The sequence below is a fragment of the Gopherus flavomarginatus genome, chromosome 1, assembly GCF_025201925.1.
Source record: "Gopherus flavomarginatus isolate rGopFla2 chromosome 1, rGopFla2.mat.asm, whole genome shotgun sequence".
In the NCBI taxonomy this organism is placed as follows: Eukaryota; Metazoa; Chordata; order Testudines; family Testudinidae; genus Gopherus; species Gopherus flavomarginatus.
The window spans coordinates 53,905,837-53,918,084 of NC_066617.1; the positions used below are offsets into that span (position 1 = coordinate 53,905,837).

The 12,248-nt window shown below is 41.5% G+C and overlaps 1 protein-coding gene across 6 annotated transcripts in view; it reads left to right on the forward strand.

Annotated features, from left to right (window-relative positions):
- DOCK4 (dedicator of cytokinesis 4) overlaps positions 1-12,248 on the forward strand; it is a 423,715-nt gene that overhangs the window by 246,033 nt on the left and 165,434 nt on the right. For all 6 annotated transcript variants that reach the window (XM_050935998.1, XM_050936000.1, XM_050935999.1 and 3 more), the window contains one exon: positions 5,086-5,211. In XM_050935998.1, the coding sequence (XP_050791955.1) occupies positions 5,086-5,211 (126 nt within the window). The remainder of the gene's footprint in view (positions 1-5,085; positions 5,212-12,248) is intronic.

Here is a 12,248-nt window from a genome sequence, read left to right on the forward strand (position 1 = left end):
TCCATATGTGTCTGTTGACACATAAAATAAGTTGAAGTATTGCTGAGATCAGGGAGGATTAATCCTTACAAGCTATGTCATCCTGATATTTGTCACAATGATTATATTGAAATAACCAAAAAGCAACCATATCCTTTTTGTTAATTTCAGCTATGATGAAGCATGGTGCTTCCAGTTACATTATTATACTGAAATTATCAAAGGTGAGGCATTCCTTTCTTCTAGAACCATTATTTCATTGGAAGGGGAGTAGTATATTGTACTCATATACAATATATACCCTTGAGCACCATGTCTTCCAGCACACAGAACAGAGCCTCTGTTAGAGTGAATTAAACATAGTGAAAAAATGATTGTTTATAACTTGAGCCATTATGAGAGTTAAAGTGTGTTCAACACACACTGTTGTGTTTAAGCAGAAAAGTTGCAAGGATTTGGTTTTCTTACATTGTTCTAATTTACCTTGAGCTTTTAGTTTTAATAGCAAGCATTTCATAAGCTTTGCTGTGATTAGAAGTGCACTGGTGATGTAGCCATATGTAATGATAACAGGTGTTCATTGAGACTCCTACATTCTTCCACAAGGTAGTCACCTTCAAAACCACTATACCATTTGCTCTGCATCAGGCAAGACAGTATTTTATTTGCATCTGCTTTTCTATTAAATTTTCAGGACACTGCAAGCAGTACTATCGTTTTTCTCCCTTTGTATAGTACTTTCTTAGACAACACTGCTCTACAGCCAAAATGCTTCTGAAATAAATGTAGTCCAACTTTTCTAATTCTGGGTCACTGAGAACAAAAATGACGCTTAAAATTGATGGCTCTAGTTTTCAAGATATGCTATTGGGTCAGTATATACGACCCTTGACTTGGGAATGGTGGAGGATAAGTGAGTTATAAAGGGAAGGGATCTCAATTTAACCCAGAATGACTAAAATACATCTTTGACTGGATCTATGAATAAATCTATGACTGGGTTTGGACAGTACTTGCTTTTGAGGCAAAACAATGAATGATGCAATCTGAAGCGGGTATTGCGTCATACATGATATGAATTGCATCATTTTATTCCTAGAAGTCATGGATGATGCCATCATAACGAAGCTTACATCACTCTGCTGAAGAAATTGCCCTATATCAGCTCTAGAAATCATACATTGTCGTGCTCTCTTATTTGTCAGTGTTTGATTTTGCAAAGGGACACATTTCTGTTTAGCCAGAGTGAGCAGAGATGCCTCGTACTTGTGTGAACAGTGCAGATAACTTCTGCTATGTTTGTGGTGAAGTGACTTTTGCATCACAAAAGCGCAGTATAATCACTATGGTTAAGAAAGCCTATCGCCTTTATTTTGGCTGCAAAATTGGAGATCAGGACAAGAGGTGGGCCCCATACATATGTGCAACACTTGTGCAAGAAATCTTTGCCAGTGGTTGACCAGGAAAAGGAAATCTATGCCTTTTGCAGTGCCAATGATTTGGAGAGAGCCAACAGATCATACCAGCAATTGTTACTTCTGCATGGTGCCTCCAGTTGGGAAAGGTGTGTCAAAGAAGAAAAAGTGGACTGTGCATTATCCAAACATTCCATCAGCTATACGCCCAGTACCCCACGGAGAAGGACTGCCGGTTCCTGATGCACCAGAATCATTCTCACTTGAGTCAGATGAAGAAGAGGAAGAGGATGAAACTTCTGGTCCTGAACCATCAGTGTCACAGGACCCACATTTTCTCCCATCCTCCTCCTCTGAACCACACCTCCTAACACAAGGTGAACTGAATGACCTTGTCAGGGATTTGGAACTACCCAAGAGTAAGGCAGAGCTGTTGGGCTCCAGACTACAGCAGTGGAATCTCCTGGCAGGCTATCAGGGCAAATGGAGCCCATCAGTGCTTGCAGACTGTTGCTGGACACTGACAAGAGATGCTCCATTTAATGAATACAAGAGACAAGCCAGGAAGCGCCGAGTAGACACTGAATAGGACTAAACTATGTACATACTAGTTTTTTGCCTTTTTTTTCATAATAAATTTTATTTATATAACCCTTTTGCTGATTTTTAAAGTGTTACATAAACAGGACAGGTGAAATATTATCATGTAAAGCAACCTTAAACACATGAAAAGACCTAGGTTTACAATTTATGATTAAAACTCTACTATCTACACAATAAACATAGACATAAAATGTAAAAACTTAAATATCTTAGAAACAGTAGCCAATCAGTTGTTTTAATTGTCATATTTGAATTCAGCACATCAAAATACATAATAAATATCACATTTTATCTCTGAAGCAGACGACTTCTCAAAAATTGTAGACCAATGCAATTAATGCCTTTCAAGAAAAATGGTGTGACTTCCTATTATGTAAATGTTGATATCAGAACATTTTTTTATTTTGATTAATGTTCAAATACCTTTGTGACATGTAACGATAAAAACATTGAGTTTAATTATAGAAATACCTCTGTAGAACCTTTATCAAGATTGGTATTTTTGTGACTCTGCACCTTAATTTTTTTTTCTCATATGCACATTTTTTCTTGGGCTCTCCAGCATGTGGCTATCTATTGGCAATGAGGAGAGTGATGCATTTGTCCTACTGCTTTAAGATACATGCTGAATTCTAGTTTTTTGTAAGACTAGGCGGTGATTGGTTTGATACACAAGCAAATGAAAAGATTAAGTGGCAGCACAGTATTACTAATTGATATTTCCCAGAAGTGCGTGAGATGGGTTTGGTCACAGAGACCCCCCCCTTGGGACTGTCACCTGACATGCTGAAGTTACTTCTGAGCCCGTTTTTACTGCCATCTTGAGACTCCAGAACCCTGCTTTGTTGAGCCAGACATGCTAGCCTGCTGCAACACAGACCCACATCTGGTCCATGCCCCCAAAACTGCAGACTTTAATCAAAAACTGCTCACCAGGTCACCTGTCTTCAGCACCCAGACACCCAGTTCTCAGTAGGATCCAAACCCCAAATAAATCTGTTTTACTCTGTATAAAGCTTTAACAGGGTAAACTCATAATTCGTCTGCCCTCTATAACACTGATAGCGAGATGCACAGCTGTTTTCTCCCCTAGGCATTAATCACTTACTCTGGGTTTATTAATAAACAGAAGTGATTTTATTAAATATAAAAAGTAGGATTTAAGTGGTTTCAAGTAATAACAGAACAAAGTAAGTCACCAAGCAAAATAAAGCAAAAACACGCAAGTCTAAGCCTAATACATTAAGAAACTGATTACTGGTAAAATCTCACCCTCAGAAATGTCCCAATAAGCTTCTTTCACAGACTAGACTTCTTCCTAATCTGGGTGCAATCCTTTCCCATGGTACGGTTCTTGTTAGTTCCAGCAAACATCTTAGGTGGAAAGCAGGGGTGTTCTCATGACTGGCAGTCCCCTTTGTTCTTTTCCACCTCCTTTTATAGCTTTGGCAAAAGGCCGGAGTTTTTTGTCTCTCTGGGTCCCCAGCCCTCTTTCTAAATGGAAAAGTACCAGATTAAAGATGGATTCCAGTATCATGTGACATGGTCACGTGTCCTATGAGACCTCATTCTTCTTTACCCATGAGCTAGCCCACACATACACAGGAAGGCTTGCAGGTAAATAAACCCTTTCACAACCAATTGTCTTTGTCAATGGGAGCCATCAAGATTCTAAGCCCCCATTAATGGCCCACACTTTGCATAATTACAGTAGGACTTCAGAGTTATACTTGATATTTCTAGCTTCAGATACAAGAACTATACATACATACAAATAGGAGGAATATATTCAGTAGGTTATAATCTTTGTTATGATACATTACAAGAGACCTTTTGCATAAAGCATATTCCAGTTATGCTATATACACATTCATAAGCACATATTCATAAAACACATGGAGTGCAATGTCACAGTGAGTTCTTGTAAGGTCTTATTAGGTATATTTGGCTAAGGTTTGAGTTGCTGTAATTGCCTCAGTTACAGACCAATGATAGCCACCTTGTTACTGCTTGTGGATGGCTGTCTAGTGCTTATCTGGCTCTCTACATGGAGGATTCTTCTACAGTGTTCACCCTTCCCAAATGCATACAACTTCTGAGATGGTTTAGAGCGGGGGTCAGCAACCTTTCAGAAGTGGTGTGCTGAGTCTTCACTTATTCACTCTAATTTAAGGTTTCGCATGCCAGTAATACATTTTAATGTTTTTAGAAGGTCTCTTTCTATAAGTCTATAAAATATAACTAAACCATTGTTGTCTGTAAGGTAAATAAGGTTTTTAAAACATTTAAGAAGCTTCATTTAAAATTAAAATGCAGAGCCCCCCAGATGGGTGGCCAGGACCTGAACAGTGTGAGTGCCACTGAAAATCAGCTTGCGTGCCACCTTCAGCTCACGTGCGAGCAGGACCGGCTCTAACATTTTTGCCGCCCCAAGCAAAAAAAAAAAAAACAAAACAAAAAACCAAGAGCTCCACCCGCCCCCCCAAGCGCCATGCCGCCTAAGCCCCCCACCCCTCCCGAGCACCACAGTGTGCTGCCCAAGTCCCCGCCCCCCTGAGCGCCGTGCTGCCTAAGGCCCTCACCCCTCCCGAGCACCGCACCGCGCTGCCCAAGTCCCTGCCCCCCTGAGCGTCGTGTCTCGCTGCCCAAGTCCCCGCCCCCTCCAAGCGTCGCACCACCCAAGTCCTTGCCCCCTGAGCATTGCATCGTGCTGCCCGAGCACCGCACTGCGCCACCCAAGTCACCGCCTCCCCAGCGCCGAGCCACTCTGCCCAAGCCCTCCGCCTCAGCGCTCCCTGGCTGAACCAAAAAAAACAAAAACAAAACCCCGAGCACCGCCCCGTCCCAAGGTGCCACCCCAAGCACGTGCTTGGTAGGCTGGTGTCTGGAGCTGGCCCTGCGTGCCAGAGATTGCCTACCCCTGGTTTAGAGTTATTGACTTTTGAATTAGAAAGATTGTAATGAATTATGCAAATCTTGTAATATTAAATATCATGTTTCCGTTTGAAACAAAATGTTTGAGTGGATGTTAGACATAATGTTGCATTATACCATTCTTATGTCTCTTGTTTCTTCTTTTCATTTCCAGGTCTGGCAGTTTCTCTTCAACTGTTTCATGGAGACATTGAACAAATTAGGAGAGATTACACATCTATGTTTACTCATGGGGTATCGATAACAAGGAAGCTGGGTTTTTCCAATATTATCATGCCTGGTAGGTTAATAAGAAAGAAATAACAAAAAATGGAAATCATTTAATTTGTGATTCCTTTCCAAAGAAATTCTTTACTTCAACAATTCTTAAATGTCAACCCACTGGTCTGTTCTTCCACGCCTTGGAAGTCATTTCTGCCTATGCCTCGTGATTTGGTAAAATTTAATCCTAACTTTGCACAGGTGCAAATGACTACGTAAGATGAAATGCACTGGAGAATCAAGCTGTAAGTAAAGTAAGGTGTGATCAGTGGAGTTTTTAGGGAGTTTGTTGTTAAAAGCTGCCATTCTAAATAAAGGCTCATGTAACTTGGCTGACACTTTCCGTATGGTAGATAGTTGGACCAGTCTCTTGTATGTATATTTGATGAAAAAGAAGGGGCAGATAAATAACTGCACAGATGCAGATGATGTGAGGTGCTCAAAGGTTTTACTAAAATTAAATGGTATTTTTAAAAGCATGTGATTAAACAAGTATTAAGAAAGACTGGATAAAGAATTAATATGAATGTGGAGGTGTGAATATAGTAAAATAACTGGTGATGATGCTGATCACCATTTTCTCTGGCCTAGCCTAATGGTTGGTTGGTTGGTTGTATAAAATAAATATGATTTTTTTAAAGAAATGTAATAGAATTTATATAGCCAATATCTCTTTGAAAGAAAACCAAACTTAAAACCATAATGACCTGAAACCTTATTACTTTGATATTATTACTGACAAAATCCTTGAAATGCACCAGTGGTATAAATTGTCCTCATGACTTAGTGCGGATTTTTAATAGGGACTGCTCTGCCTTGTATAAAGCTGTATCCTTGCACTCTTAGACAGTCAAACTAGAGACAAATCACGGTCCCAATTCAAGAAAGAACATGCTTAAATCCATTCCAAATCAGGAAAGCACTTATACTCCAATTTAAGCCCTATTGAAGTAATGGAATTTAAGCACATGCTTCCTGAATTGGTGTCTAAAATCTGGCAGCTGATAAATCATTCTTATGCTTTTACTACCTGTTAAAATATCTGACTTTCAGTATCAGTATTTCAGATCACTTAAATCCAGCAACTGGATGTACACAATCTGTAAGTTAATAAAAAAAAAAAAGTCATGATTGTTGTGTAAATATTTGGGAAGTTTTATTGCCAAATGAGTCAGACACCATATTGTAAATATCAATTTTACATGTACGTTAACAGAAGAGTCAAATTTAAATATTATGGACTGCTATCTAATTTTATTTATTTGGTGTGTCGGTGTGGGGTGTTCTATAATTTAAAATAAGTAACATTTTAAAAATTATATAAATGACAACTGTGGATGTAGCTTTACTGAGGACAAGATAATTCCCAGTAAGGGAAGAATCTACAGCTCATTGTTCATGTACGAGTTAATGAGCTGCTGCTGCTTTGTCACATTGTCTATGACTGTTGTAAATAATTCTTTCCTCATTAGATTTTTTCCTTATCTTCCTGGTGAGAGACAAAGTGATATACTAACATATTATGAAAAACATGTTATAATACAGCAGTACTGTAGCCAGCTGCTGGAGAAATTTCACAGTTCAGTTTCACAGCTAAGTATTGTGCGGATTGATTTGAAAGTTGTCTATGTATACATGGTAAATAGATTTCAGTGTGCTCAATAATTACCTGCATATTTCTGTGTTGAAATCAAATCGCTTTTGTCTATCTTTACTGATGTAAATGAGATTTTTATCGTACTCAGATAATTACTGTACTCTAGTCGTGACAAGTTCCACATTGCTAGGCAGAACAGTAAACTATAGAGAGTGAAATTCATGCAGAAGATTGGTCACTACAAATGCTGTGGACTTTTTAAAATTTAAAGCTCTTTTTTCATTTTTGTTTTCTCTTTAAGCTTCTTTTCTTCAGAAATGCTTTTGAGGTTGTGATCAATTGAAATATTAGGGAACGTATATAGTCATTTCATATTGGAAACATCCGTTATTTTATTGATTCCTTTCTTTTTGTTGCAATTTAGTATTATGTCAAGCTCAATTAACTCAAGTCATAATCAAGTCATGCTCATAATCAAATCATAGTTGAATTATTAAATAATAAGCTTGCTGTACAGTGTAGTTCAGATTCTCTAGCACAAATTGCAGTGTCTACCTTGAACATGTCAAATCTGAAAACACGTTCCCTTACTGGTGCTTTTTGAACTATAATTGCCCTTCATTTTCTATCTTCGTTATTCCTTTTCTCTTTGGGGGGTTTTACTATTGAAAGCAATTATGCATGTTTTTTATAAAACAGTGCCTTTTTCTGACACTGAAGTCTGACAGGATGAGGCCCCAGGATGCTCTTTCCAGGGCAGATGTAACACAGTTTAAAACCCCACATCTTTTAGGAAATGGGGAGATAGACTCTGATGGACAGGAAAAGCCACTTATATGTCAACCTTATTCAAGTCCTGTGCGGCTCATGAGCCTATAGCTAGCAAGGAGAAGGAAATGCTTAACTACAAATGTATTTTCTAAGTGTAAGTGGGATATTGGGGCAGATTCTGTACAACTACAGCTACACACACTTTCCTGCACCTCAGTTTATCAGTGGGCTGAAGCACGGGCCAGAGTTCTCTTTCCAGGATTGCTCAGAAAGCTTTAAGGAGAGTTAAACTCAGTGTAGTTTTATTTAAACCCTGAATTTAGGTCTTAGCAGTTCCAAGTAACCTTCATAGACAGAGTACCACAGTTGTTTAGTATATAAATATTTACACTGAATATTAACAAGCGAGCCAGACATCTTGACCGGTACTTGAAACGACCTTTAAATAACTGTTTGTTGTAAAAGTTCTACTGTACTCTTCTATACAGGTTTTATACACTTTTTGGCTGTTTGTACAGCACACATTACTGGAATATAAGTCCGATTTGTAGTATCTGAATCACAGTGTACAGCTTTTGTGTAATGTGTTTATACTCATTTATTCTACCACACACATTCATATGCCTTCTTTCTCTGATCTTCAGAGGCAGTCCTTGGAGTAGAGAGGTCTAACCTTCAGTGTGTGTCACCAGAACTCTTCACAGCTGAAATGATAACAGAAGTGTGTCTCGGTCTGTATCCAGTTCCCTCTATGGGGTCAAGAGAGAGAAAAGTCTGATTTGTGGGACCTTCTTGCGAACAGTGTTCAGCCTCTCTCTCTTAATGGTTGGCTTGTTACTCAGTTTGTTTGATCATAAGGAAATCTTGTTTTAGCTATAATATTACAGGTCTGAGACATCTGCACATAAAATAATTAATCCCTTGGATTTATGTAGGGTGCTATCTTTCCCCATATGCTCAATTAACTCAAAGAAGGGATTTTAAAGCTCTCATGTCCTTGAGTTCTTCCTTTGTTTTTCCTATGAATTAAGACAGAATCACATTTGAAAGCAACTATCTAATAACTAAAGCTGACTTCCACAGGCTATGAACTTCTAGGGAGAAAGCTGTCCTTCTAGTACCCCCTTGTAACGATGCTGGCTTTGGTGAGACTCAACTGTGTGTGTCAGTTCAGGACAAATGGCTTCAAGCAGGGCAGTTACAGCTGAAGCCTGGGGTTTTTCCACCTCTAAGGTGAACCAAACCAGCCAAACAGAGGGGACTTTGGTTTTACCCCACTGGTTAACCACGTCACACAAGCAATTCCCTTAGACACTCCAGTTTCTCAGTATCACCACCAGTGCCACTCATTATAGGGATGAATGGTTATGAAAACCAATACCCCAGTAAAAGAAATAAGGTTCACTCGATCCCAAAGGACCCAAGAGAATATACAAATCAGATCTTACCCACAAATCACACTGTTGCCAATCCTTTAGAATCTAAAATCTAAAGGTTTATTCATAAAAGAAAAAGATATCGATGGGAGCTAGAATTGGTTAAATGGAATCAATCACAAACAGTAATGGCAAAGTTCTTGGTTCAGGCTTGTGGCAGTGATTTGATCTGAACCTGCATTTTATTCTGTCTCTGGAGTACATCCACAGCTGGAATGGATCATCAGTCCTTTGCTACAAACAGAAGCTCTACACAAAGTCCATCCAGAGTATGAAGCAGGATTGAAGACAAGATGGATGAGCTGCAGGAGCTTTTTATAGTCTCTTACCATGTGGTCTCTGCTTTCTGGGTCCCAAAGATAAGCTGTCCATCACATGGCATGGAAAAACCTCAGAGTTCTGTCCATTAGTATGTCCCTGCATACCTTGCTGAGTCACAAGGTGTATGTGCCTTCTTTCAATGGGTCAGTTGTATAGCCGATGGTCCTTAATGGGCCATCAAACAGGCTAGGAAGAACTGACACCAACTTGTCTGGGGTGTCACCCAGAAGCATAGCACAAGTTTGAACTATAGACAGTATAGAGCCAATACTTATGACTTTAAATACAAAATGATACATGCATACAAATGGCATAATCATAAGCAGCAAACCATTACCTCGTCTTAGACACCTTATTTGATCCCCTTTATACAAGATTTGGTGCCACTACAGGACCTTGGTTGCAGCAATGATCTATACTGTCCCAGATTCTGTCAATGTCATACTCCTCTAAATCCATAAAACACTGCAGTAGGTCATGCATTGTTTTAGTGGTTGATCTCTTGGCTCACTTGGCAATAACAGGAATCTCACAAGCCATCTCTTGACCCACACATTCAGAATGGACACTGTCTTCAGCCTAGGAGGGACATAGGAGATATTGCTGAAGTTCCACTCTCAAGATCTGACCACCACCTCTTCCAGGTAAAAACCAGAACCTTCTTTTCTTTCTTCTCATCAGCTGGTTCACACATGAACTGCAGATACTACTGAGAGGTTCCAAGCATTGGTGGACCTTATCGCAGAAGTCTCCATGTTCCCCCTGACCACTGCCAGGGTTTGTCTGCACCTGCTGGGCCATATGGCAGCATGTATATGTGTATATATCCACCATGTCAGGCTCCGGATGCGGCCCTTACAGCAGTGGCTGGCTATGGTCTATTCCCAGTCCAGAGATCATCTGGAAAAGGTTGTTACCATCCCACCAATGATACTTACCTCCCTGCAATAGTGGACCGACCGCAGGGTGGTCCTGGAGGGAGTTCCATTCAACAGCCCTTGTCGCTCAATCGAGTTGATATCGGACGCCTCGGCCCTCAACTGGGGAGTGCATCTCAGCAACCTCCAGACTCAGGACATGTGGTCCCTGGAGAAGATGACATTGCACATAAATGTCAAAGAGCTCAGAGCGGTCTGCTTTGCATGCGGAGTCTTCTTACCGCATCTTGTGGGCAAAGTGATGAGAGTGTTAACAGACAACATAGCCTCAATCTTCTACATCAACAGGCAAGGGGGAGCATGCTCATCAACTCTCTGCCAATAGGCACGCTGTCTGTGGAATTTCTGCATCAGCCACAGGATCCACTTGGAAACTTGTCATCTCCCTGGCATCATAAACCTGCTGGTGAATCACCTCAGCAAGTCCTCCTGTCACCACAAGTGGTTGCTCCACTTGGAGGTAGCCTGCATGATCTTCCAGAGGTGGGGAACTCCCCAAGTGGACTTGTTTGCCATGAGACAAAACAGAAAATGCCATCATTTTTGTTCTTGGCAGGATCTGGGAAAAGATTCTGTCTCCGATATCTTCCTCCTGTTGTGGTCATGGAGCCTGATGTACATGTTCTCACCGATTCCGCTCATCAGCAGGGTCCTGGCAAAGATCAAGAGAGACAAGGTACAAGTTATCATGATCGCCCTGGCATGGCCGCACTAGCACTGATTTGGCACGTTGATGATTCTGGCAACGGGCCCTCTTTGGCCCCTGCCCAACCATCTGGACCTGCTGTCTCAGAACCACGCATGTCTTCTACCTCCCAACCATGCCCCCCAAACCCCCTGCCTCTCCGCATGGATGCTCCAAGGCTGAACCTGGAGGAACAGATCTGCTCTCATGAGGTCCAACAAGTCCTCCTGGGAAGTAGAAAGCCTTCCAGTAGAGCAACTTACCTGGCCACCAAGGATTTCCCACTGGGCATATGAGTGCGGTATCTCTCCTTCATGCTCATCTGTACAGTCTATCCTAGACTAACTACTCCATCTGAAGAACCAGAGTCTAGCACACTGTTCAGTCAGGGTGCATCTCATGGCCGTCTCTGCCTTCCACCTGCCAATCCAAGGTCAGAAGGTATTCATGTCATGTCGGTCAGATTCTTGAGAGGTCTCGAGAGGCGCTTCCTGCTGTTCCGGGCTCCATTCCCACAGTGGAACCTTATCTTGGTTCTTTCTAGGCTCACAGGCCTGCCTTTTGAGCCACTGGGCTCCTGCTCCCTTTCCCACCTGTCATGGAAGGTCATCTTCCTTGTAGTGGTAACATCGGTAAAACGAGTCTGAGACTAAAGCCCTGACATCAGAGCCACCATATACAGTGTTCTACAAGGACAAGATTCAGCTGTGACCACATCGGGCCTTTCTGCCAAAAGTGGTGTCTTCCTTCCAGGTTAACCAGGACATCTTCCTCCCAGTGTTTTATCCCAAATTGCACACCACTAGTGAGGAAAGGAGGCTGCATGCCCTGGACATCAGATGTGCCCTAGCGTTTTATCGTCAGCCCAGTCAAGTCAACCCAGCTCTTTATCGTGACAGCAGACAGGATGAAGGGCCTTCCGATGTCCTTGCAGAGGATTTCCAACTGGATCACATCCTGCATCCAGACCTGTTACGAGCTGCCACAGATCCCATCGCTGCCAATCGTCAGGGCCCATTTCACCAGAGCTCAGGCACCCTCAGTGGCCTTCCTGGGGCACATTCCTATCCAGGATATTTGCAAAGCAACAATGATCACACATTCATGGCGCATTACACCACCAGAGGCAACGCTTGGTTTGGCAGAGCTGTGTTACAAGCTACACGTCCATTAACTCCTATCCACCTCCAGGGGTACTGCTAGGGAGTCGCCTAATATGGAATGGACATGAGCAAGCACACAAAGAAGAAAAGACAGTTACCTTTTCCGTAAGTGGTGTTCTTCGAGATGTGTTGCTCATGCCCATTC